Raw genomic sequence first — 25224 nt, 5'->3', positions numbered from 1 at the left:
CTTGAATAATTTTTGCTTATTGAAAAAAAAGGGGGAGAACAAACTATGCCTAAAACTAAAATTTAAAATCTTATGTGCGTAAATTCAACGAGAGACAACTATGAAATTGAATTCGAGCAATTGAATAATTTTTAATGCTTTTCTGTGCATATGGGATTTGTTATTTTTACTTTTATATGTTAGGTTTTGTCATCCTCAAAAAGGGGAGATTTTTTACCTAGAGTTGAGTCTCATCCATATTTTTGTCATAAAAAAGCTTAATTGTGCTAATAATTGTAAATCTAGCCTTTCAGTTGTCTTTCCCTCAAGAGACTCTTAGGTTCCCTCGCCATAGATCGAGTCGCCCGACGATCACTCCTACCTTCCAGGTTGACGTGCGACATTGAAGGAGACTTGGAATTCTTTGATCGACCAATAGTTGTAATACGAAAGAATGAATAACTGTGCTTGTGAAGGGAAGATGTTGTGGACTCAATAGCACACCGAGTCACACAACGAAGGGGACAACAACAACTCACTCAATAGGATTTATTTCTTATATTTCTTTGAGTAAGATTTATTTATTATATTGTTTTAAGTAGGAGTTATTTCTAATTACTTTATATGTAAGGCCATTATGGGGAATTATTGTAACCCTAACCCTAAAACTCCATGACGTGACCTATTTAAGGGAAATGTATGAATGAAATAGGAAAGCTTTGAGATTTTAGAATAACCTAGTCTAAACAGGTTCAGATCACCTCTTGATCTCGAGTTTAGGGTTTACTCCAAAAATCCAACCTATCCTTCACCCCCCATTGCCATCCATCTTCACCCAAATTCATCCCTCATCATCCATACTAAGAAGAGGAGCTTCCTGCCCCTTTTCCAAGCCCAAAGAGAGGGTTCTCCTTCTTCATCAACATCAGCAACCATCAAGGGGTCTAACCCTCTTGACGAGCAGCAAAGTGGAGAATTTTCTGGTCCTTCACGTGGAGTTTATTTGCTCTTCCTAGCTTGGCACCAGCAAGGAAAGAGAGGAGAATAATACATTCACATGGGCCAAGGCTTGCTACAAGCCAGGTGTTGCATCTCTTGACGTGCTACAACCAAATCAGGGTTGAAACCCTGATTTCCGTGAGAAGAAAAAGGTATTCTTCCTTACTTTATTCTAGTCAACATTGGTGGATTATATTCATATGTCTAGCTATCAATATATTGCATTCATCAAGAGGCTTGTCCATGTGAGAGAAAACCAGCAAGGAAGAGTATTTTTTCATTCTCATACCGAGTCTAGCAACTCAGTACCAGTGTTGGATTCACAAATCCCAAGCCGTGTTACTCGATTCATGACTTGGGATTTTAACAACTTGGTATCAGAGTAGGGTAACATGGGGGATAATATCAGCAGTGAAAAAATCCAAATCAGGATACAAAAGATAGAAGATATCCTTGAAACAGCACAACCAGTGTTGGGAAAGGTTTGTGGTTTGGAAGAAGAAATGAGCTGAGTCATCAGCATGCTGCAGGAGTTGAGGATAGAGAAACATCAGAGTCCAGAGGTGAGAGAGGTTGCTCAACCATATCACAGAAGAGGGGAGCAGTGGCCTGGGCGCACTACTGTCCAAGGACCTCAACATGGAGGCACAGTTCCAAGGTACACCAAGTAAGAGTTTCCCTCTTTCAATGGTTCTGTGGATCCCTTAATTTGGTTGCATAGATGTAAATTTTTTTTTGTGAACCAAGGGACTACTGAATGGGATAAGATGCAACTAGCCTCTTTCCATATGACAGATGAAGCCATGTTATGGGTTACTGAAGTAGAGAAAGAGAGACCGGGAATGACTTGGGGAGAATTTAAAAATCTATGCACAGTTAGATTTGGGCCTCCCGCCAATAGCAACCCCCTGGGAGAGTTAGTCCTATTGAGACAAACGGGTTTGGTGGAAAAATATCAAAAACTGTTCCAGGAAAAGTTGGCTCGTGCTGGTGAGAGGGTATTAGTTGACCAGCAGGTCTCCTTATTCACAGCAGGTCTCAATGAGTATTTACGGCTAGAGGTAAAATCCTTATGCCCACGGATTTAGCTCATGCCATGAATATGGCCCGAGCAATGGAACAACGACAACAGCTATAGCAACGTAAGCCGGGTTGGTCGAGTGAGAGGTACACTTCCTCCACATGGCAAGGGTGCTGCTATAATTCATCTCAGGAAGCATCAACAGCAGCACCATCCTCCAGACACACTCCAACTATGACTCGGGTAGCCGATCCCCGCCCTGGTAATTCCCTACTGAGCTTTATAAAAAAATTGACGAGTGCGGAGATGGCAGAAAGACGGTCAAAAATTTATGTTATAACTGTGATGAGCAATATCGGGTGGGACACCAATGTAAACATTTGTTTTGGCTCGAGGTGGAGGATTCAAAGGATATTATTGAGGAGGAACCACCAGAGATATCCTTGCATGCTATTACTGCACAGAAATCACCTACTACAATGCAAGTCTGAGCTCATGTCATCGATCAAGAACTGGTAGGACTAGTCAACTCAGGGAGTACACACAATTTTCTGAGTTTGATAGCAGCACAACATCTCTAGCTTCAGATACACACTCATCCGATAGCCACTGTCTCAGTGGCCAATGGCAAGAAGGTCCCTAGCTATGGGATTAGTAAGGCGGTAAGTTTTTCCATTGGCTTTACTTCGTTTAAAGTGGAATTTTTTTTATTCCCCTAGCGAGATTTGATATGGTATTAGGCATTAAATGGTTACAAACGTTGGGGCCCATTCCGTGGGACTTTTTGGCTTTAACCATGAGCTTTGATTTGGCCAGAAGTTGGGTGCTCTTACAGGGCTGTCAGGTGGACAAGGCCCACCGCATTCACACTTTGTAGACACAGGATCAGCCTGACAGTACTCGTGATGGTCTGGTTGAGGTGTTCTCTGACCTCTTCCAGGAGCCTTTGGGGTTGCCTCCCATGAGGCACTATGACCACAGGATCTGTCTGAAACCAGGTTCTGAGGTAGTGGTCATGCGGCCATACCATTACCCACACCTTCAGAAGGACGAGATAGAGCGTCAATGCCATGAGATGTTGAAAAAGGGTCTTATTCGTCCCAGCCGCTCCCAGTTCTTTTCACCCGTCTTACTTGTGAAGAAACATGATGGGACATTGAGGTTCTGCGTGGATTATCGGGAGTTGAACATGCAGACTGTAAAAGACAAGCTCCTGATTCTGGTAGTGGATGAGCTCCTGGATGAGTTACATGGGTCGTGGTTATTCACTAAACTCGACCTCCGTTCGGGATACCATCAGGTCCGGATGCACCCCTATGATATCAAGAAGACGGCGTTCCGCACGCACCATGGCCACTTTGAGTTCGTCGTCATGTCGTTCCGATTATCCAATGCACCCTCCACTTTTCAAGCTTTAATGAACGAGGTATTTAGACCCTATCCTCGAAAATTTGTTCTTGTATTTTTTTATGATATTTTGATATATAGCAAGTTGGTTGAGGAACACTTGGCACACTTGAGGATTGGTTTTGACTTGTTACGAGTACATCAGCTCTATTTGAAACATTCCAAGTGTTCTTTTGTGGCTTCACATGTGGGGTATCTGGGACACATTATCTCACATGAGGGGGTTACGGTGGATCCCAAGAAGATCCGAGCTATTCACGAGTGGCCGCACCCACAGTCGTGTTCTGCATTACGTTGTGTTTTGGGTATTGCGGGCTACTACCGCAAATTTATTCAGAACTATGGGCCAATGGCAGCACCATTGATGAGTCTACTCAAGAAAAATTCCTTTATTTGGAATGAGGGGGCCACCACGTCGTTTGTGGCACTCAAATCTGCCCTCGCATCCCCGCCAGTATTACAACTTCCCAACTTTGATGAATTGTTCATGGTATAGTATGACGCTTCGGGCGTGGGCATTGGGGCTGTTTTACAATAGCTAGGCCATCCTATTGCGTATTTTAGCAGACAATTGGCAATCCGTCATCACAAGCTGGCAGCCTATGAGCGTGAATTGATTGGGTTGGCCAAATCGGTCCAACATTGGAGGCCTTATCTCTGGGGCCGGGCTTTTCTCATACGTACGGATCACTAAAGCCTTAAATTCCTACTAGAACAACGTTTGACAATGTCACCACAAGAGCACTAGATCAGTAAGTTGTTGGGGTTTGACTTCTCGGTGGAGTATCATACGGGGAGATTAAATAAGGTGGCAGACACCTTGTCACGGTGTTTTGAAGATCTGCATTCGGTCTATTCGATCAACCAGCCAAGATTTCTCATTCTGGACTTGGTGAGAGACGCACATGCCACTAACCCTGCACTACAGGAACTGCATCAGAAGATTTTGGAAGGGCAATGAATCTGAAGTGGTCCATCCAGGATTCACTTATTTATTACAAACAGCGGATTTTCCTTCCACCTGAGTCCGAGTTGATTCTAGCTATTCTCTCGGCCTACCATGACAGTACACACGAGGGAATCCAAAAGACCTTGCACAGAATTTGAGCTGATTTTTATTGTCAAGCCATGAAACCCTCTATTGCGACTTATGTGGGTGACTGTCAGGTATGCCAGTGCAACAAAGCCAAGCACTTGAGTCTAGCCGGTCTTCTCCAACCTCTGGCCCTTCCTACATAGGTTTGTGCCGACATTTCAATAGATTTTGTGGAAGACCTACCCTTGTTCGCCGGCAAATCCGTACTTTTTGTGGTGGTTGATAGATTCTGCAAGTATGGACATTTTATACCGCTGGCTCATTCGTATACAGCAACACGGGTTGCTCAGACTTTCCTGAAGCAGATAGTTCGCTTACATGGCATTCCAGAATCCATTGTGAGTGACGGAGTTGCAGTTTTCATGAGCACCTTTTGGTGGGAATTGTTTCTCTTGAGTGGGACGAAATTGAGCGGGTGCTACGTCCTTTTGAGGTTGGGGAGTATGTGTGGCTATGACTCTAGCCCTATCATCAACAGTCTCTTGTGGGACCTCCACGTCATAAGCTCTCACCCAGATTTTTTGGGTCGTTTCTCATTCTTCGATGCGTGGGACCAGTCGCCTATCAGCTCAAATTATCGGACACATCCAAAATTCATGATGTGTTTCATGTCTCTCTTTTGAAGCCGCATTCCGGAGCACAGCTTATATCCACTCCATACCTACCACCGATTGATAATGGCGAGGTTATTCTTAACCCAGCGGCGTGTTACGCACGCGGCTGACCAATGACCATAGGGAGATTCTCGTGCAGTGGATGGACACTGACCCCGATGCTGCAAAATGGGAACGTGTGGGCATCTTCAAACAAGTTTACCCAACTTTTGAACATGAGGACAAGCTCTTTCTCCATGGGGAGGCAGATGTTGTGAACTCAATAGCACACCGAGTCACACAACGAAGGAGACAACAACAACTCACTCAATAGGATTTATTTCTTATATTTCTTTGAGTAGGATTTATTTCTTATATTGTTTTAAGTAAGAGTTATTTCTAATTACTTTTTAGGTAAGGGCATTATGGGGAATTATTGTAACCCTAACCCTAAAACTCCATGACGTGACATATTTAAGGGAAAGGTATGAATGAAATAGATAAGCTTAGAGATTTTAGAATAATCTAGTCTAAATAGGTTGAGATCACCTCTTGATCTCGTGTTTAGGGTTTACTCCAAAAATCCAACCTATGCTTCACCCCCCATTGCCATCCATCTTCACCCAAATTCATCCCTCATCATCCATACTAAGAGGAGGTGCTTCCTGTCCCTTTTCCAAGCCCAAAGAGAGGGTTCTCCCTCTTCATCAATGTCATCAACCATCAAGGGGTCTAACCCTCTTGACGAGCAGCAAAGTGGAGAATTTTCTGGTCCTTCATGTGAAGGAGTTTAATTGTTGTTCCTAGCTTGGCACCAACAAGGAAAGAGAGGAGAATAATCCATTCATGTGGGCCAAGGCTTGCTACAAGCCAGGTGTTGCATCTCTTGACGTGCTACAACCAAATCAGGGTTGAAAACCTGATTTGCGTGACAAGAAAAAGGTATTCTTCCTTACTTTATTCTGGTCAACATTGATGGATTAATTTCATATATCTAGCTATCAATATATTGCATTCATCAAGAGGCTTGTCCACATGAGAGAAAACAAGCAAGGAAGAGTTTTTTTTCACCCTCATACCGAGTCCAACAACTCAGTACCAGTGCTGGATTCACAAATCCCACACCATGTTACTCGATCCATGACCTGGGACCGTAACAGAAGCTCACCTTGGACCTCGTTAAGAAAGTCAGAATCCGACCTTGTACTAATTCTATTGATCAAAGCTTGATTAGATTCAGACTACCTTCCTTCTTATAACAAGAATGACCATGATGTTACACTGCCCAAGCCCCACATTTTCCCATGACATCCACTCATTTCCCAAGCTATACTCTTCCCATGACGTTCATTCATTTCCCCAACCATACTCTTCCCAATGTCTGACGCTAACCACCATTTCCCAAAGCCTGATGCTAGCCACCCTAACCATTTCCCAAAGCTTGCCTCTAACCACCATGACGAGCCCAACACATAACTAAAAATTACATTAGACCCAACCCTTATCGTTGTTTGAAAGTGACCCCACCTAAGTTCTGCGTCTAGCAATGACTCTAGATGCAATGGAGTCCATAACATCACTCCCCTCTTGGAGAAAGAGCTTGTCCTCAAACTCAAAGTTGGGGTAGAGGGCCTGAAATTCTGCCAATGGTTCCCACGAGGCTTCCACTGGATCCGTCTCTGCCCACTGAACTAAGGTTTCCCAAAGACCCTTGACGCGGTGAGCCTGAAAGACACGGGTTGGAGTAGGTAAGATGCGACCATCATGAAGGGCCGACAGAGGAGTGTGCAACATCGGCGAGTCACCCTTGAAAGGCTTTAGCAGTGATACATGGAAGACATCATGAATTTGGTTGTTGGGGGGTAGCTGGAGATGGTCAGCCATGCTGTTGATGCACTCCAAGACTTGGAATGAGCCATAGTACTTGGGAGAGAGTTTGTTGCGTTGAGACGCAGAGAGGGACAATTGGCGATACTTATGAAGATGCAGCCACACATAGTCACCTGGAGCATAAGATTGGTCGCAGTGGCTCCTGTCATAATTAATCTTCATGAGCGCTTGAGCCTTTTGTAAGTTCGCTCAAACATGGGCTATCATGCGGTCTCGTTCCTCCAATGCCTGATCAATAGCAGCAACCCAAGTAGAACCAGAAATATAAGATACAAGTCAAGGGGGTTCCCGACCATAAACCACCTAGAAGGGAGTGGTCTTGAGCGTAGTGTGATAAGAAATATTGTAGAAAAATTCGTTACACGCAAGCCAACGGACCCAAGTTTTGGGATGATCGCCCGCCAAGCAACGCAAATACATTTCAAGAGTACGGTTGACTACCTTGGTTTGCCCATCTATCTGGGGGTGGTAAGCTCAGGAGAAAGCCAACTTGGTGCCCTGTAGCTTGAAAAGGTCCTTCCAGAAGTTACTTGTAAAAATGGCATCTCTATCACTAGTGATGGATTCCGGAAGGCCGTAGAGTCGGTGATATGCCCAGATCTAACACAGGGAGGAAGACGATGAATAGGAAGGTTCATCGTGAGGTTTTTAGCTTTTGAAGGAGCTCCACCCTTAGGCCTCGTGAGAGAGAGAACCCAATCTCATTTACACTATGCTCTTCTTCCTCTTACATTCAAATGATGCCCTTATAAAGATCATGAACATCCCTTACATAGCCAACGTAAAGCCATAGTTCTAAAGGGAAATTACATCAATGCCACTAAGACAAAATAAGAAAATTACGTAAGTCAACCTCTACGTCTACCTGCTACTCTGGATGCTATGGAGTACCATAATATCACTCCCCTCCTGGAGAGGATGTTAGGTTCTCTTGCCATGGATCGTGTTACCCGGCGTTCCCCTCTTGGTTCCAGTGCTGAAGATGAAGAAAAAGGTGTTGTAGTTTCTGAACTTCAACTGGTTGCTGGTGATTTTCGAGAGAGAAGGTAAGTGAGGGCGTGAGAAGAGTGGAGCTCCAAGGGAAGACGTGAATTCTAATTAGTCTACTGGAATTAATCTACTGAAATTTTCTTATTTGATTTCAAGTTTCCGTCCTCTTTATAAACAAAGGAAGGGACGCATACAAGTTGGCCAAGATTTGGCAAATTAACTTGACGCAAAAATTACAAAAGTACCCCATGACTTAACTTGAATTTAACAACAATTAAGTCCTATGCCTAGCCATGACTCTCGATGTTATGGAGTCCATAACATCACTCCCCTCCTGGAGAAAGAGCTTGTCCTCAAGCTCAAAGTCTGGAAAGAGTTCCCTGAATTCAGCCAACGGCTGACAAGAGGCCTCCACCGGGTCCGTCTCCGCCCAATGGACGAGCAGTTCCCAACGATCATCAACTTTGCGAGCCTGGTAGACGTGAGCTGGAGTGGGCAGGATGCTGCCATCATGATGTGGAGGGAGAGGGGTGTGCAACAGTGGTGAATCGCCATTGAATGGTTTCAATAGAGACACGTGGAATACATCATGAATATGGGCATCGACCGATAATTGGAGACGGTAGGTGACAATGCCGATACGCTCCAATATCTGAAAGGGCCCAAAGTACTTGGGGGAGAGCTTGTGACGCTTGGATGCATGGAGGGATAATTGGCGGTACTTGTGAAGACGGAGCCACACCTAATCCCCTAGGGCATAAGAGTGGTCACGGTGGGCTTTGTCACAAGAGTTCTTCATACGTGACTGAGCCCGCAGTAAGTTGTCGCAGATATGTGCCAGCATGCTGTCCCATTGCATCAAAGCCTGGTCGATGGCAGCCACATGTGAAGAGCCAGCAAGGTGGAATACCGGGCGAGGGGGAGGTCCACCATAAACCACCTGAAAGGTGGTCATCTTGAGCGTGGAGTGGTAGGAAGTGTTGTAGCAGAATTCAGCCCACGCAAGCCAGCGGACCCAAGTCTTTGGATTATCGCCCACAAAGCAGCGTAAATACACCTCCAATGTGTGGTTGACAACCTCTATTTGCCCATCAGTCTGGGGGTGGTAAGCAGAAGAGAAAGCCAGTTTGGTGCCCTGTATTAGGAAAAGCTCCTTCCAAAAGGTGCTAGTAAAAAGAACATCTTTGTCATTGGTGATGGTTTCCGGTAAGCCATGAAGGCGAACAATGTTGTCCATGAAAATCTGAGCTAAATGCACCATTGTATGTGGATGTGATAAAAAAATGAAGTGGCCATATTTCGAGAAAAGGTCCATGATGAGAATGAAAAATGTCATATTTTTATCTCCTAATGCTTATACTTTTACAATTATTTGGTCCTAAATATACTCATTATTTTTATATTTTGATTTAGGATGCAAATGGAAACGTTAAGTGCAAAACGAAATTAATTGGGCGATTCTGGACAGTTTCAACAGTGCTGAGTAATTTAGGCATAAATCTATCATCCGAGCTCGGATGGAGTTGATTAAAGATTTGATGGAATTAAAAGAAAACGTTCTAAAATTTTAATTTTTTGAGTTTTGGGCAATCCGGGCTGTATCCGGGTCGAAACGGTGCTCTAAGTTCTGGCACGTGCACAATGACCCAGACCGGGATACACGAAAAGAAAAACCCTACAACAGGAGAGGAGATAAAAAGGAAAAAAGGAGTTCGGCACCCCAGACCCTATTTGCTCTTCTCCAATTTTTCCTCTCTCTTTTCTCTAGTTTTTTTCTTGAGATTTCTTCATGGCCCTGCGTGGCTAAACTTTCAGACTTGGTCAAAGGAAACTGAAGCCTCGATATCAATACAACTGTGAGATCTGATTTATTTTCATCATTCAATTTATGTTTTGAGTATCTGATGTTATTTTGAAATTTTCGTTCATGATTATCTCATTTAATTCCTAGAAGGCCTACTAGTTTATTACTCGTTGGAATCTACTGCTAGGTTAGATGTCAAATCCGTAATAGTTTGACCTCTCTAACCTGTGAAGAAATTGAGATTTGATGATTTTCTACGTAAAAAATTATTAGATCTTGAGAAGAATGTTTGACTAAATTAAATGCAGCCACTTGTGCTTGTGTTGTTTAGCTTCATTGATTTCTCTAATTCTTTAGGTTGCTGCTTGATTAAACCTTTAGCGCTTGTCTTAGTTTGTTTACTAGTTAGGGTTAATTGAATCGCTTGTTTTCTAATTAACTACGAAAGGAGAGATAGGAAGATAGTTCCAATGGTGAATATTCAAGTGTGAATTGATATATGTTTGCATCAATGATCAGTTGTTGAATTTCGATGGTGGATGTTGACTTAGACCAAAGTTTGTTCTCTTGATTGATTTCGATTCTTTTAATTTGAATTGTTTCTAAGTTGTTTATTTTTTAGTTTTTCGATATACTCAAAACCGCCCATCCTTGTTCACGAAGCATAAAAGTAGACTAATCACTCATCGTGGGATCGATCCTTACTCGCACTACTACATATATTTTTAGGAGTATAGGTTTTATTTTTGGTTGCCTGCGACAGCAAAACAAATTTTGGAGCCGTTGTCGCGGATTGATTCTAGTTGATTTTTTTTGTGCTTCTTGTGATCCTTATTTATTTCTTGAAAAAATAAATAAATAAAAATTCTTGATTTTTTTTCATGTTTTATTAGAGTTTACTTGATTGTTTATGGTTGTATCTCGATCTTCTAATCAAAGTGATTTGCAGTTTGATCCAGAAATAGAGAGAACTTTGCGTAGGTTAAGGAGAGAAAGTCAGAGGAATTATGAAGAGAAAAATCTACCTCTTGATTCCCCATTTGATAGAGAATCTTATTTAGAGGAGGAGGAAGTCATGGCTGGAAATCGAACTTTGAAAGAGCTTGCAACCCCTGATTTGAATCAACAACCATTATGCATAATGTTCCCTACTTTAGATGCTACTACTACATTTGAATTAAAATCCGGACTAATACATCTCTTGCCCACTTTTCATGGTCTTGCAGGCGAAGATCCTCACAAGCATCTAAAGGAGTTTCATGTGGTATGCACGAGTATGAAACCAACGGGGATAACTGAAGAGCAAATTAAATTACGAGCCTTTCCATTTTCTTTGAAGGATTCAGCTAAGGATTGGCTCTATTATCTACCCTCTGGGAGTATTACCACATGGAATGAGATGAAGAGATTGTTTTTGGAGAAATATTTCCCAGCTTCAAGGGCTGTCAACTTTAGAAAAGAAATTTTTCGTGTAAGGTAGCATAACGGAGAGTCCCTACACGAATATTGGGAACGTTTCAAGAAATTATGTGCAAGTTGTCCCCATCATCAGATTAGCGAGCAACTTCTTACCCAGTATTTCTATGAGGGCCTTATACCCACAGATAGGAGCATGATTGATGCTGCTAGTGGAGCAGCTTTGGTGGATAAAACTCCTGAGGACGCTAGAAACTTGATTGCAAATATGGCAGCCAATTCTCAACAATTTGGCACTAGGTTTGACCTTCCTTCTAAGAATGTTAATGAGGTAAATATTTCCTCCCTTCAATAACAAATTGCGAGTTTAACTTCTCTTGTTCGTCAAATGGCTGTAGATAATATACAAATAGTGAAGGCTTGTGGGATTTGTTCAGTAGTAGGGCATCCAACCGATATGTGCTCAACTCTTCAAGAGGAGCCCACTGAGCAAGTCAATGTGGCAAGTGGTTTTCCTGGACAATCGCAAAGGAAGTATGATCCCTATTCGAATACGTATAACATGGGATGGAGGGATCATCCCAACCTTAGCTATGGGAATCCACAAGTTAATCAGCCTACAACTCAAAATCACCCAAGTTACCAGCAATATAGGCAGCCATATCCCCCTAGACAACAACCGGGCCAAACTTCCAATTCTGGTATGTCTTTAGAAGATATTGTTAAATCTCTTACGACTAATAGTTTGAAATTTCAATAGGAGACAAGGGCCAATATTCAAAGTTTGGACAATCAGATGGGTCAGATGGCAACCGCAATTAGTCAGCTAGAGGCACAACGTTTTGAGAAATTACCCTCTCAAACAGTAGAAAATCCAAGAGAGAATGCAAGTGCAATCATTTTGAGAAATGGTAAGGAGGTTGAGATTCCGGTAAAGGCAACCCCTGTATCGTTGGAGCAAGAAAAGGAGAAAAATGTTGTTGCAAACATGAACGTCCCCAATGATGATGACGTACCTAAGCGTAAGTTTCCACCTCTTTCTGATTATAAAACAGTTCCTCCTGTTCCTCAGTCTTTGACAGAATCTAGAAAAGATGAGCAAAATAAAGATTTATATGAGACTTTCTGTAGATGTGAGGTAAATATTCCACTTTTAGATGCTATTAAACAAGTGCCTCGTTATGCTGAATTCCTGAAAGAACTGTGCACAATTAAAAGAAAATAGAAACTTAATGGATGTGAGAAGGTGAGAGTAGGGGAGAATGTTTCTGCAAATATTCAAAGAAAACTCCTTGTGCATTGCAAAGATCCAGGTATGTTTACTATCCCTTGTAAGTTAGGTAACATCAAATTTGACAAGGCCTTGATAGATTTAAGAGCTTCGATTAATGTCATGCCATATTCTATATATGCTTCTTTGAAACTTGGACCTTTGAATAAAACTGGTGTTGTGATTCAATTGGCTGATAGATCTAATGCCTATCCTAAGGGTGTAGTTGAGGATGTTCTTGTGCAAGTTAATAATTTGATTTTTCCCTGTTGATTTCTATATGCTTGATATGGAAAATGGTGACCAAACTGCTCCTATTTTTTAGGAAGACCATTCTTAAAGACATCCAAGACTAAGATAGATGTTCATCTTATCTATTGTTGCTAACTCTTCATGTCTCATCTATCAGTTGGAGGTTAAAAATACTTTTTTAAATGGTGATAAGTGAGGAAATTTATATGATTCAACCACCTGGTTATGTGGTTGAGGGGGAGTTAGTATGCCTGTTAAAAAATTCTTTATATGGGCTTAAGCAGTCCCCTCAGGCTTGGTTTGATAAATTTAGTTAAACACTCCTACGGTAGGGCTTATTGGCCGTATACCTGGATGATATTAACTTCACCGGTGATGATGCTTTGAGCATACAAGAGGTGAAGCAAATGATATGTCAGAAATTCAAGACTAAAGATCTTGGTATGGTTAAATATTTTTTGGGTATAGAAGTTCTTCAATCCAAACATGGGATAATATTGTCTCAAAGGAAATATGTCTTGAATCTCCTTGAAGAAACAAGAATGAAGGGTTGTAGACCAGTTGACACACCTATCGATACAAATGTAAAATTATATGCCACAAATGAAGAAGATATTGATATTGAGAAATATCAAAGACTCGTGGGAAAACTGATTTATCTCACGGTAACTAGGCCAGACATATCATATGTTGTAAGTGTGGTGAGTCAATTCATGCACAAACCACAAATTACCCACTGGCATGCTTTAGAGAGAATATTAAGTTATCTAAAAGGAGCTCCAGGAAGAGGATTGCTTTATAAAAAACATGGGCACTTCAACATAGAAGGCTTCTCAGATGTAGATTGGGTTGGATCTCCTGATGATAGAAAATCTATATCAAGATATTGTACTCTCGTTGGGGGAAACTTGGTTACATGGAAAAGTAAGAAGCAAAATGTGGTTGCAAGATCTAACGCCGAAGTAGAATACAGAGCTATGGCCCATACCGTTAGTGAACTTTTATGGATCAGGACCCTGTTAGGCTCTCTAGCCATGGATCGAGTCACCCGACGATCTCCTCTAGCTTCCAGATTGAATGACGAAGAAGGGAGAGATTTGGGGTACCTGGAACGCCCAATGGTGAATGACGTGAGCCTTGCAAGGAGCTCCAACCTTAGGCCTCTTTAGAGAGAGAACCTGATCTCATTTAGACTAATGATCAATACTTGTCTTCATTCCATCACTTGACGTCCTAAATAGGTCAAGGAAAACATCAAAGGTTCTATAATTAAAATTAGACCCTTATGGAACTTCAAATTACAATTAAACCCCTAAGGTACTGAAATACAAGTTTACTCCATCTCTTCTCCTCTCCGGTTAGCCACTCTTGATGCTATGGAGTCCATAACATCACCCCCCTCCTGAAGAAAGAGTTTGTCCTCAAGCTCGAAAGTGGGAAATAGAGTCTGGAAGGACTCGAGTGTCTCCCAAGAGGCTTCTAGCAATTCCTTGTCAGTCCACCGAACCAGCACTTCCCAAGCGTTGTTAACTTGCCTGGCTTGAAGGATCTGAGCGGGCGTGGGCATGGACCTGCCATCTTTGAGAGGAGGTAGAGGGGTATGCAGCAGTGGCGAGTCTCCCTTGAACGGCTTGAGAAGGGAGACGTGGAAGACGTCATGGAGCTTGGCGTCTGGTGGTAGTTTCAAATGATACGCCACAGTTCCAATACGTTGCATGATCTGGAATGGCCCAGAAAATTTTGGAGAGAGCTTATGGCGTTTGATGGCTGCAAGAGATAGTTGGTGGTATGGCTGAAGTTTGAGCCAAACAAATTCTCCAGGTGCAAAGGAAAGGGGACGGTGTCCTTTGTCATAAGTATGCTTCATAGTTGCTTGTGAACGTTGTAACTGAAGGCGGACTTGAGCAAGCATTGCATCTCTGTCGGCTAATGGTTGGTCCAATGCTGCTACCCGAGAAGACCCCGGTTCATAAGAAAGTAGTCGCGGAGGTTCGCGTCCATAAACAACTTGAAAAGGGGTAGTACCCAGTGCGGTGTGGTATGACGTATTATAACAATACTCCGCCCATGCTAACCAACGAACCCACAGTCGGGGCGTGTCCCCCACAAAGCACCGCAAATACATCACCAATGTGCGGTTAACCACCTCTGTCTGGCCGTCTGTTTGAGGGTGGTATGCTGAAGAAAAAGCTAACTTAGAGCCATGGAGCTTAAATAGTTCCCCCCTGAATTTACTGGTGAAGATAGCATCACGGTCGCTGGTGATGGTCTCCAGAAGGCCATGGAGATGGACAATATTATCCATGAAGAGCTGAGCGACTTGTGTTGCTATATACAGATGGCTGAGGGCCATAAAGTGGGCATATTTCGAGAACCGGTCTACCACAACAAGAATAACAGATTTCCCTGCAGAAGGAGGAAGACCATCGATAAAATCCATTGAGAGATCTGCCCATACCTGTGAAGGAAGTTGAAGTGGCTGGAGCAAGCCGGTGGGTTGTAAGGATTCCGACTTATTCCTCTGACAGATCTGGCACGCTGCAACATACTCAGCAATGACCAGCTTCATACCGCTCCAATAAAATTCCCGACTGAGGCTGAAGTATGTTTTCTGCTGGCCCTTATGTGTACTATCATGAAAGGAGGCAATAATGGCAGGAATGAGTACCGACGAAGGATGAAGATATATGCGTCCTTTATACAGAATGAGACCGTCCTGTAGTGTCCAGTTCTTGTCCTTGGAATGGTTTTCGATTTGAGTTTGTAACTCAAGGAGATCTAGATGATCGCTAGTATCCTGACGGATTGTGTCCAGCAAAGGGGACTTGGGCTGGCTCAATGCGTGCAAATGTGAATCCTCTAGTTCCCGGCGGGACAAAGCGTCTGCTGCCCTGTTGAGATAACCCGATTTGTATTTCACCTGAAAATCGAATCCCATTAATTTGCTGAGCCAATGTTGTTGTGGGGATGTAGTAAGGCACTGCTCCAATAAGTATTTGAGGCTACAGTGGTCTGTCCGGATCACAAAAGGTCTGCCCCACAGATACGGCCTCCAATGCTGCACAGCTTTGGCCAAACTGATAAGTTCCCTTTCATAAGTGGCTAACTTGTGATGGTGAGGAGCGAGATGGCGGCTGAAATAGGCAATGGGGTGACCCTGTTGCTGCAAGACGACACCTATCCCTCCCCCGGATGCATCGCATTCTATGATGAAATTTTCGGCAAAGTTGGGCAATTGGAGAACTGGTGCTGACGCTAATGCCTGTTTTAAGTTGTTAAATGAGGAGTCTGCCAACTGAGACCACTGAAAGGCATGCTTCTTCAGTAAATTATACAATGGTGCTGCCAGGTGACCGTATTCTTTGATAAATTTTCTATAATACCCTGCGAGACCAAGAAACCCTTTCAAAGCTGTAACGGAGTGAGGTGTGGGCCAATCCATCACCGATTGTATCTTGCTGAAGTCTGGTTTCACCCCGGATGCCGAGATCACATGCCCCAAATAAGCTACTTCGGATGTGGCAAAGTCACATTTGGCACGATTGAGAAATAAATGGTGTGCTCGGAGAATGGTGAAAACCTATCTCAATTGATGCAAGTGTGCTGCCCAAGTTTTGCTATAGATCAGTATATCGTCAAAAAAAACTAAGACATACTTCCATAAGAAAGGGCGAAATACCTGGTTCATAAGCGCTCTGATACCACGATGTTAGGCTCTCTAGCCATGGATCGAGTCACCCGGCGATCTCCTCTAGCTTCCAGATTAAATGACGAAGAAGGGAGAGATTTGGGGTACCTGGAACGCCCAATGGTGAATGACGTGAGCCTTGCAAGGAGCTCCAACCTTAGGCCTCTTTAGAGAGAGAACCTGATCTCATTTAGACTAATGATCAATACTTGTCTTCCTTCCATCACTTGACGCCCTAAATAGGTCAAGGAAAACATCAAAGGTTCTATAATTACAATTAGACCCTTATGGAACTTCAAATTACAATTAAACCCCTAAGGTACTGAAATACAAGTTTACTCCATCTCTTCTCTTCTCCGATTAGCCACTCTTGATGCTATGGAGTCCATAACAGACCCTTCTTACCGAACTAGGTTTTTAAAAAAAGAGGTCCAGGAATCTGCATTGTGATAATCAAGCAGCCATTCATATCACTTCAAATCCAGTTTTTCATGAAAGAACTAAACATATTATGGTGGATTGTCATTTTATACGAGAGAAGTTTCAAATAGGAATAATCTCTCTCAAATATGTGTCATCTCAAGAGTAAGTAGCTGATATTCTCACTAAACCCGTTACATCTAAAAGCATATCATTTATATGTGGCAAGTTGGGTATGTATGATGTCTTTTCTCCTCCAGCTTGAGGGGGAGTGTTGGAAGATAGGCTCAAGCTCACGAGCTCAAGACAAGAAGCCCACACGTCAAAGGAGTGGCATATGTGTAAAATATGGTACTTTCCATAAAGATGGCATAGAAGTGTAAATATGTGTTCCTTTTATGTCTTTTGTTTTATCAAGTTGTAGCCATAAGGACATTGTAAAACAATAAATAAAGGCATTGGCTAAGAGGTAGGGCATTGAAGCACTCTCCGCTCTTTCCAAAAATTTGTCCAGCCCTCATTTTTCTTTTTGATGCAACCCTCTTCTCCCTTAATTCAAACTCTCTCCTTCCACGTTCTTCTTCTTCTCTTCTCCTTCTCTCTTCTTCTTCTTCTTCTTCTTTCTTGTTGATATAAAGTTCCTTTCATGAGATCCTAAACTCTACAGTGAGAGTGCATGAGTCCCATGAAGGGCGATGTCATGCTGACTTGAAGTTAAACGCATAGTACATGATGTGAAATCCCAAAATATCGAACCCAACTATTGAAGCCACTTAATCCCCAATACTTAATCAAACCCAGCCAATGGAATAACCAAGAAATCCACTACAAAGTGGTGGCCATCAATAACAAATTGTACTGCTGAACATAGGCCAACGCTGGGAACCTTTTCCCCGTTACTTACTGAGACCAAGAGGCCAGAACTGTGCTGAATTGTCAATCCCAATTGATTTGCTGCTGGTTGGCTTAGAAAATTGTGGGTGCTGCCCAAGTCAACCAATGCAAGTAACATGAGATTTTGGATGGGAGTGTGGACCTGCATTGGGTTGGTGTTGTGCAACCCAATCATGGAGTGGAGGGAGATTGCTGGTTCCTCCACTTCGGCGTCGTCTTCATCCTCTGAAATGGCACCCTCTTTTGGATCTTCTAGCTCTAACCAAAACAGCCTTTTGCAAAGATGGCCTGTTCGATATTTTTCATCACAATTAAAACACAGCCTTGGAGCCCGTCTTTGCTCCATTTCTACTTTGGAAAGGTGTTTGATAAATTGTGGTGGGGGCGTGGACGTGGTAGTCTGTGAGGTAGTGGAGGGAGGTGGTCCCTAACGTAGTGGGGTTGTATGGAATGCCTGGGTTTGTTCGGCCTGAACAGGGGGGTCTTTGGCCCAATGATTCCTTTAAGATACGCTGTTTGGCATCCAGTGTTCGTAACAAGTTCATGGTGTGTGCTAAAGTTGGGGGGTCGTGTAGTTCCATCTCGAGGCGGAGCGCCTCAACCGGACCGGCGGTAAACAAGTGGACATATTGGTTTGGATGCACCAACTGACTGGTGTGGGCAAGCCATTCTTGAAATGATTTCTGATACTGCTCAATAGACCCAGTTTGTTTGAGATTGACCAGATCTCCCAGAGGATTGCTACGTGCTGGTGGACCAAACTGTAACATGCAATAGTCTTTGAAAATCTCCCAATCATACATAGGATGCTCAGTTTTGAATTGATGCTACCACAAAAGCGCTTCATCAAGCATGTGGAATGCAGTTAATGAAACCCTATCCTCGGGCTGGGTTCTTTAATTCCAAAAGAAGTGGTCACACCGGTGTAACCAAATCAGAGGGTCCGAAGACCCATCACATGTGGGAAAGTCTAATTTAGTGTACCTAGGCACTGTCGTGTGGCCTCGTCTTTGGGCTACTATGACTGGAGGAGGTGTTTGGCGAAAAGCTAGTGGTGGTGGAGGGGGATGGGGCGTTGGGTGGTCAAACGGCCGTGAGGAACTTCTGAGCTGAGCCACAATCTGAGCAAACCCCTCTTCCATTCGAGTCATCATCTGCTGGAAATTGTCTTTGAGGCCGAAAACCTCATGTTGCAATGCGTCAACCCGAGTTTGAACCTCAACAACATTTTCCTCCATGAAAGTTTTCAATTCTGCTAGGCGTAGGAGTTAAATTGTGTCACTTAGTGACTGGGTTGATTGTAATTTCTGTTTTAGTTGTGGGGAAATTCATGACTTTATATTGTATGCATCATCCCTAACACTTTGTTAGAAGGAATTCAGAGGAAAGGTAAGCATTAATCAAATTAGTTGTAAATGAGAGTGGGTTCTCTCTCTCACGAGGCCTAAGGGTGGAGCTCCTTCGAAAGCTCAACATCTCTCCCAACCATTGGTTGTTCTAAGCACCCTACGTCACTCCCTTCATCGTCATTCAACCTGGAAGCTAGAGGAGATCATCGGGTGACTCGATCCATGGCAAGAAAACCTAACATCGTGGTATCAAAGTAGGCGCTACGTCCCGAGTTTGACTCCTTGCATGCACGGGTGACCGCAATCCTCGGACGCTCCCTGGACGCAGCATCCGTAAGGGATTATGGGATCCTAACTTGGCGCTCATCGCTGTGTTAATGCCGCCGTGGGCATTGGATTAGGAGGGCAGGGTGTACTATTATGGTCATGGGGTTAAGTAGCTATGCCTTCCGTTCCTAACAGGCCGGTCTTTTGGGTAGTATTGGTTAGGTCCTTAACACATTACAGGACATAAATCAGCCAGAACTATGCAAGTCCGCACTCGCGTGATGGACCAGGACCTTGTCAGCCTTGTGGATTCGGGAAGTACACATAATTTTCTCAGTTGGACCACTGCTCAACACCTTCAACTATAGATACTTCTACACTCAATAGCAACAATTTCGATTGCCAATGGAGAAAAAGTTCCTAGCAACGACATCAGTAAAAAAGTACAATTCTGAATCAGTACGACTTTATTTCATTCAGAATGTTTTGTCATACACCTAGCTGGGTTTGATATGTTATTGGGTATTAAATGGCTACAAACATTAGGCACTATTTTATGGGATTTTACTGCTTTAACTATGAGTTTTGAAATAGGCGGACAACAAGTATTATTACAGGGCAGTCACATGGACAAGCCACATCACATTCATACGATTCACTCATAAGACAATCCAGATAGCAATATAGAACATCTCCTAGATGAATTCTTAGACTTGTTCCAAGAACCCTCCTGCCTGCCTCCCTTGAGGCACTGTGACCATCGGATATGTTTAAAATAGGGCTCCAAAGTGGTGGTCGTTCAACCTTATCGGTACCCACACCTCCAGAAAGATGAAATTAAAAGACAATGCCAAGCCATTCTACAACAAGGCCTTATTCACAGTACTCGTTCACCATTTTTCGTCACCAGTACTCCTCGTTAAGAAACACGATGGTACATGGCAATTTTGTGTCAATTATCGGGATTTGAATGCCCAAACTGTGAAAGATAAGTTCCCTATTCCTGTGGTGTAGGAGCTTTTAGATGAATTTCACGGGTCATATATATTCACCAAATTGGACTTGCGCTCCTGATATCATCAGGTTCGTATGCATCCAAACGACATAAAAAAAACTACCTTCCGCACTCATCATGGCCACTTTGAATTTGTAGTCATGCCATTTGGGTTATCCAATGCTCCATCCACATTCCAGGCATTAATGAACGTGGTATTCCGAAACTATCTTCTCAATTTGTACTTATTTTCTTTGAGGACATACTTACAGCCAGTTTGGACATCAACACTTAGAGCATTTAAGATTGGTATTTCAACTGTTATGAGCCCATCAATTACATATAAAGAAATCAAAATACTCATTTGCACAATCACATGTGGCCTATCTCGGCCATATTATTTCCCATGATGGGGTCACAGTTGATTCCGAAAAAATTCAAGCTATTGTCGATTGGTCACAACCTATGAATACCTCTGATTTGAGAGGGTTTTGGGTTTGGCAGGATATTACATAAAATTAATCAGGAACTATGGACCGATAGTAGCACCATTGACAAATCTCCTCAAGAAAAATTTCTTTATTTGCAATGATCAGGCCACACAGTCCTTTTCATATCTCAAATTAGCTCTTGCATCCACATCGGTTCTACAACTTCCCAATTTTGAATATTTATTTGAGGTCGAGTGTGACGGATGAGGTGGGGGCATTGGGGCCATTGGGGCCATTCTACAATAGTACTTTCATCCTATTGCATATTTTAGCTGACAACAGGTAGTACGACATCACAAATTGACAGCATATTAAAGGGAGTTAGTCGGGTTGGCTAAAGTTGTACAACATTGGTGGCCTTACTTATGTGGTGGTGCATTTCTTGTTCATACTGATCATTACAACCTTAAATATTTGCTGGAGCAGCGACTCACACCTCAACAACATTGGATCAGTAAATTGATGGGATTCGAATTTACAGTGGAATACCACACAGGCAGGTTAAACAAGGCGGTCGATGCCTTGTCACGACATTTGGAGACTCCAACAATTCTATATGCTATCATCCAGCCTTGTTTTATTCTTTTAGACTTGGTCAAGGAGGAAAATGCCAACAATCCGGTTCTTCTCGATATGCACAAAAAAATTATAGAGGGGCTATGGACTCTAGATGGAGCATTCAGGATTCTTTTACTTATTATAAATTGTGATTATCTCTGCACACTTCGAATTTGGTTTCAGCCATCATCTCTGCATACCATGACATCACTCATGAAGGCATCCAGAAAACATTGCATCACATTCGAGTGGATTTCTATTGGCAGGGTATGAAGACCTCCATTGCAGCATATGTAACATCCTATCCAGTGTATCAATGTAACAAGGCCGAACACTTAAGTCCCACTGGTCTTCTGCAGCCTTTGGAACTTCCTAAACAGTTATGGGCCAATATTTCTATGGACTTTGTCGAAGGTCTTCCACAATCTTCTCACAAGTCGATATTATTTGTGGTGGTGGATCGGTTCTCCAACTATGCTCACTTTATCCCCAAGGCACACCCATATACAGCATCCAGAGTGGTGCAGATATTTCTAGAGCATATTGTTCATCTACATGGTATTCACAAATTGATTGTCAGTGATCGTGATGCGGTCTTTACCAGCACTTTTTGGCGTGAATTGTTTCATCTATGCAGCACCAAGTTGAAGTTCTCATCATCCTATCATCCTCAAATAGACGGCCAAACAGAGGTAGTAAACTGCATTGTGGAAATGTATCTTCAATGTTGTGTGGGCGATTGTCCTAAAAACTGGGTTCAATGGCTACCATGGTCAGAATATTGTTACAACACTTCCTTCCACACCACTTTATAGTTTACTCCCTTCAGCATTCTATATGGCAGAGATCCTCCTCAGCTTCTCTTGTATACTATGGGATCCACCCGCGTGGCCTCTATTGATCAAGCACTCATTGAACGGGACCAAGTGCTACAGAATATTTCAGATCGCCTCCTCAAAGCACAAGTTCTTATGAAGGACTTCTATGACAAGGGACATCGGGATATCACATACAAGGAAGGTGACTATGTCAGGTTACAACTCCATACTTACCTCCAACACCCACTAGCGGACCAACAACGTCATAAACTTTCTCCAAAGTACTTTGGCCCTTTCTCTATTATTCGATGCATCGGGCCAGTCACCTATCAAATGCAACTACCCGCAATGGCTAAACTTCATGATGTCTCATGTTTCCTTAAACCCTTTAAGGGTCCACCTCCTTCGTCAATTTCGTGCCTTCCTCTGGTGGACAATGGACGGGTTATTCTTACTCTAGCTACAATATTACGTGCCCATTCTATTAATGACCAGTGGTAGATTCTAGTACAATGGAACGACACCAAAAAAGAGGATGATACATGGGAACCACTGACCAACTTCAAACAGGTCTACCTATCTTACAAGCTTTGATGACAAGCTCTTTCTCCGTGGGAGGGGGGTGAAGATTTTGAGGACTCGATAGCTCACCAAATCACCCAAAGGAGGCGGCAATGACTCATTGAGTTAATTACTTTTAAATTTCATATTTTGTATTGCTTTAAGTATATTTTTTCAATAAATATGTAAGGATCCAGGTCACAAGGGCAGAATTATCAATTTAAGCCCTAAAACTCTAATGACGTCAAACCCTATTTAGAGGGTAGATAAAAAGAAGAAAGGGAAGCATTGAATTAGTTTAAATAGGGTTTGGAGTTGTTAAGCACCTAGGCAAAACTACCCAAAAGACTGGCATGTTAGGAATGGAAGGCATAGGTACTTAACCCCAGGACCATAATAGTACACCCCACCTTCGCGAGATGACGTCCACGACGGCTTAACACTCAACGATGGGAGCCGGGTCAAGATCCCATAATCCCTTATGACGACCACGTCCGGGGCAAGAGACACCCACACTGGGAGTCCTCTCAGGGATTCGAACTCACGACGAGCCAATGACTACGGTGGTGCAGCGACACTGGCTCAACCGCAGCCTACCAGTAATTTTAATCCAGCCTCTGCTCCCTACCAGTAATTTTAATCCAGCCTCTGCTCCCTACCAGTAATTTTAATCCAGCCTTTGTGCGCCCCAGGAATCGAACTCGCAACATGGCGCCCGCTCTGATACCAAATGTGAACCACCTAGCCAATACTACCCAAAAGACCGGCCTGTTAGGAGTGGAAGGCATAGGTACTTAACCCCAGGACCATAACAGAAGTTCTCCTTGAGGTGCTCTAGGGTTTGGGAGGTCACCTTGATGAAGTCCAGGTATAGTTCTCTCTTGATTTTGGGTTTATTCTCTCTTTTGAATTCTAGTTTGCTTTGATCTTACCGAAACCAAGAGGGAAGGATTGATTTACTGTTTTTGAGTTCAATTAGAGGTTGTAGCCTCTCCTACATCCACAACAGCAAGAGGGAGCTTCTCTTCTTCATTTCGAGCAAGGGTAGGGGATTCCCCAATCCCCAACCGGAGAGAAACCTCTAAAGAGGTGCCTTTAACCTATAATCGAGTAAGGCAGGATTAGGAACTCTTAATCCCTCATATGCGAACATCGGCACCTTGCCAAGAGGGTCCCTACCCTCTCAGCCATGAGCAGCTAAGGGTTCAACCCCTTTCTGGCCAAGAGCAGCAAGGGTTCTCATCCCTTACTGAGAAAAGCCAAGAAAAGTAAACTCCTTTTTTGTCTTACCGAGAACAGCTAAGACAAGGAAACTCCTTTTCATCCTTGCTAAGAGCTGCAGCTCTATTACAGTGCTGGATTCACAAATCCCACACCGAGTTACTCGATCTATGGCTAGGGACCATAACAGTGGACTACCATTTTATACAAGAAGATCCTATATATCATTTGCAGCAATCTGGGAGTTCATGATATTCTCTCACCCCCAATTTGAGGGGGAGTGTTGGAAGATGGGCCCAAGCCCTAATGACCAAGGAAGGCCTACATATCTATGAATGTTGGAAGATGGGCCCAAGCCCATAAGTAGTAGGACCTACCACGATTACCATGAGCTGGCATCTTTATCACATAAGTTGGAACATCAAGTGGGACTCACAAAGATAACCACAAGCTGGTTGGAAGATCAAGAAGGACTCACAAAGATAACCATGAGATGGCATCTTTATCTTATGGTCACGTCCTCATATAAGAGTTCTAGTTTGAGGTATGTTTGTCTTCTATTTATATTGAGTTATTTAATTATGCTAGGACTTATCTTTAAGTATTAGAGGTTGGGTGTAATTGGACTCTACTACCTTTCTCTATTATGTACTCTGATTATAATAAATCAATGAAGTATCTCTCTTTTCTATAAATACAAAAACTGGAAGATCTTTCAATTGAATCACTTCAGACTTCTTGGCCACATCGCTTGTCCTCTCAGACTCTATTGTTAACCTGTCTTTATATAGGGCACCTTCATTGAAGATCACGTCCTTGCTCCTGATAACCATACGACTTTGGTCATCCTAGAAGCGATAACCAAACTCAGTTCCACCATAGCCAATAAAAAAAAAATTTTAGATTTAGCATCAAGTTTACTTCTAATAGTAGAATCAATATGAATATAAGAAACTGTTATGGTCCCTAGCCATGGATCTAGTAACTTGGGCAAGGTACTGATGAATCCAGCATTGTATGATGAATTTTGATCACACAATTGTGAAAAGAACTCCCTTCTCTCTCTCCTTCCTTGTTATGCTTGAAAAGGAGTTTCCTTTACTCAATTATAGATGCAACCACATAATCAATGGACTGTTTGAGACCCCACGTATGACCTCTCTTTTATGATTCACTTCAAGAGGTAGGGTTTCTCTACCATGCAATTACTGGTCATATACGTAAAAGAAAGCAAAATCTAAGCCTT

The 25224-nt window shown here is 42.8% G+C and overlaps 2 protein-coding genes and 1 non-coding gene across 3 annotated transcripts; 1 reads left to right on the top strand and 2 right to left on the bottom strand.

Annotated features, from left to right (window-relative positions):
- Positions 1-6622: 6622 nt before the first annotated feature.
- On the bottom strand, positions 6623-7147 carry LOC137963222 (uncharacterized). Its single transcript, XM_068810392.1, has one exon. The coding sequence runs from the start codon at positions 7145-7147 to the stop codon at positions 6623-6625; it is 525 nt and encodes a 174-aa protein (XP_068666493.1).
- Positions 7148-10689: 3542 nt separating this feature from the next.
- Positions 10690-12420, top strand: LOC137963221 (uncharacterized). The gene is made up of 3 exons (XM_068810391.1): positions 10690-11250; positions 11332-11526; positions 11956-12420. The coding sequence occupies exons 1-3, from the start codon at positions 10690-10692 to the stop codon at positions 12418-12420; spliced, it is 1221 nt and encodes a 406-aa protein (XP_068666492.1).
- Positions 11227-11333, bottom strand: LOC137964375 (small nucleolar RNA R71). The gene has a single exon (XR_011115570.1). It is a non-coding gene; the product is annotated as a small nucleolar RNA R71 (small nucleolar RNA).
- Positions 12421-25224: the final 12804 nt, after the last annotated feature.

This window comes from Aristolochia californica, unplaced genomic scaffold (genome assembly GCF_029961685.1).
Source record: "Aristolochia californica isolate CCGP_79_NKW_82.1479 unplaced genomic scaffold, dmAriCali1.0.hap1 SCAF_4, whole genome shotgun sequence".
NCBI lineage: Eukaryota > Viridiplantae > Streptophyta > Magnoliopsida > Piperales > Aristolochiaceae > Aristolochia > Aristolochia californica.
The sequence above is the reverse complement of the archived record's forward strand: the minus strand, read 5'-3'. Positions and strand labels throughout refer to the sequence as shown.

Coding starts and splice junctions, on each gene's coding strand:
- LOC137963222 (XM_068810392.1), bottom strand. CDS start 7,147: ATGAAGATTAATTATGACAGGAGCCACTGCGACCAATCTTATGCTCCA.
- LOC137963221 (XM_068810391.1), top strand. CDS start 10,690: ATGGTTGTATCTCGATCTTCTAATCAAAGTGATTTGCAGTTTGATCCA. Junction 11,251..11,331: donor TTAGAAAAGAAATTTTTCGT/GTAAGGTAGCAT, acceptor CCCCATCATCAG/ATTAGCGAGCAACTTCTTAC. Junction 11,527..11,955: donor CTTCTAAGAATGTTAATGAG/GTAAATATTTCC, acceptor AAATTTCAATAG/GAGACAAGGGCCAATATTCA.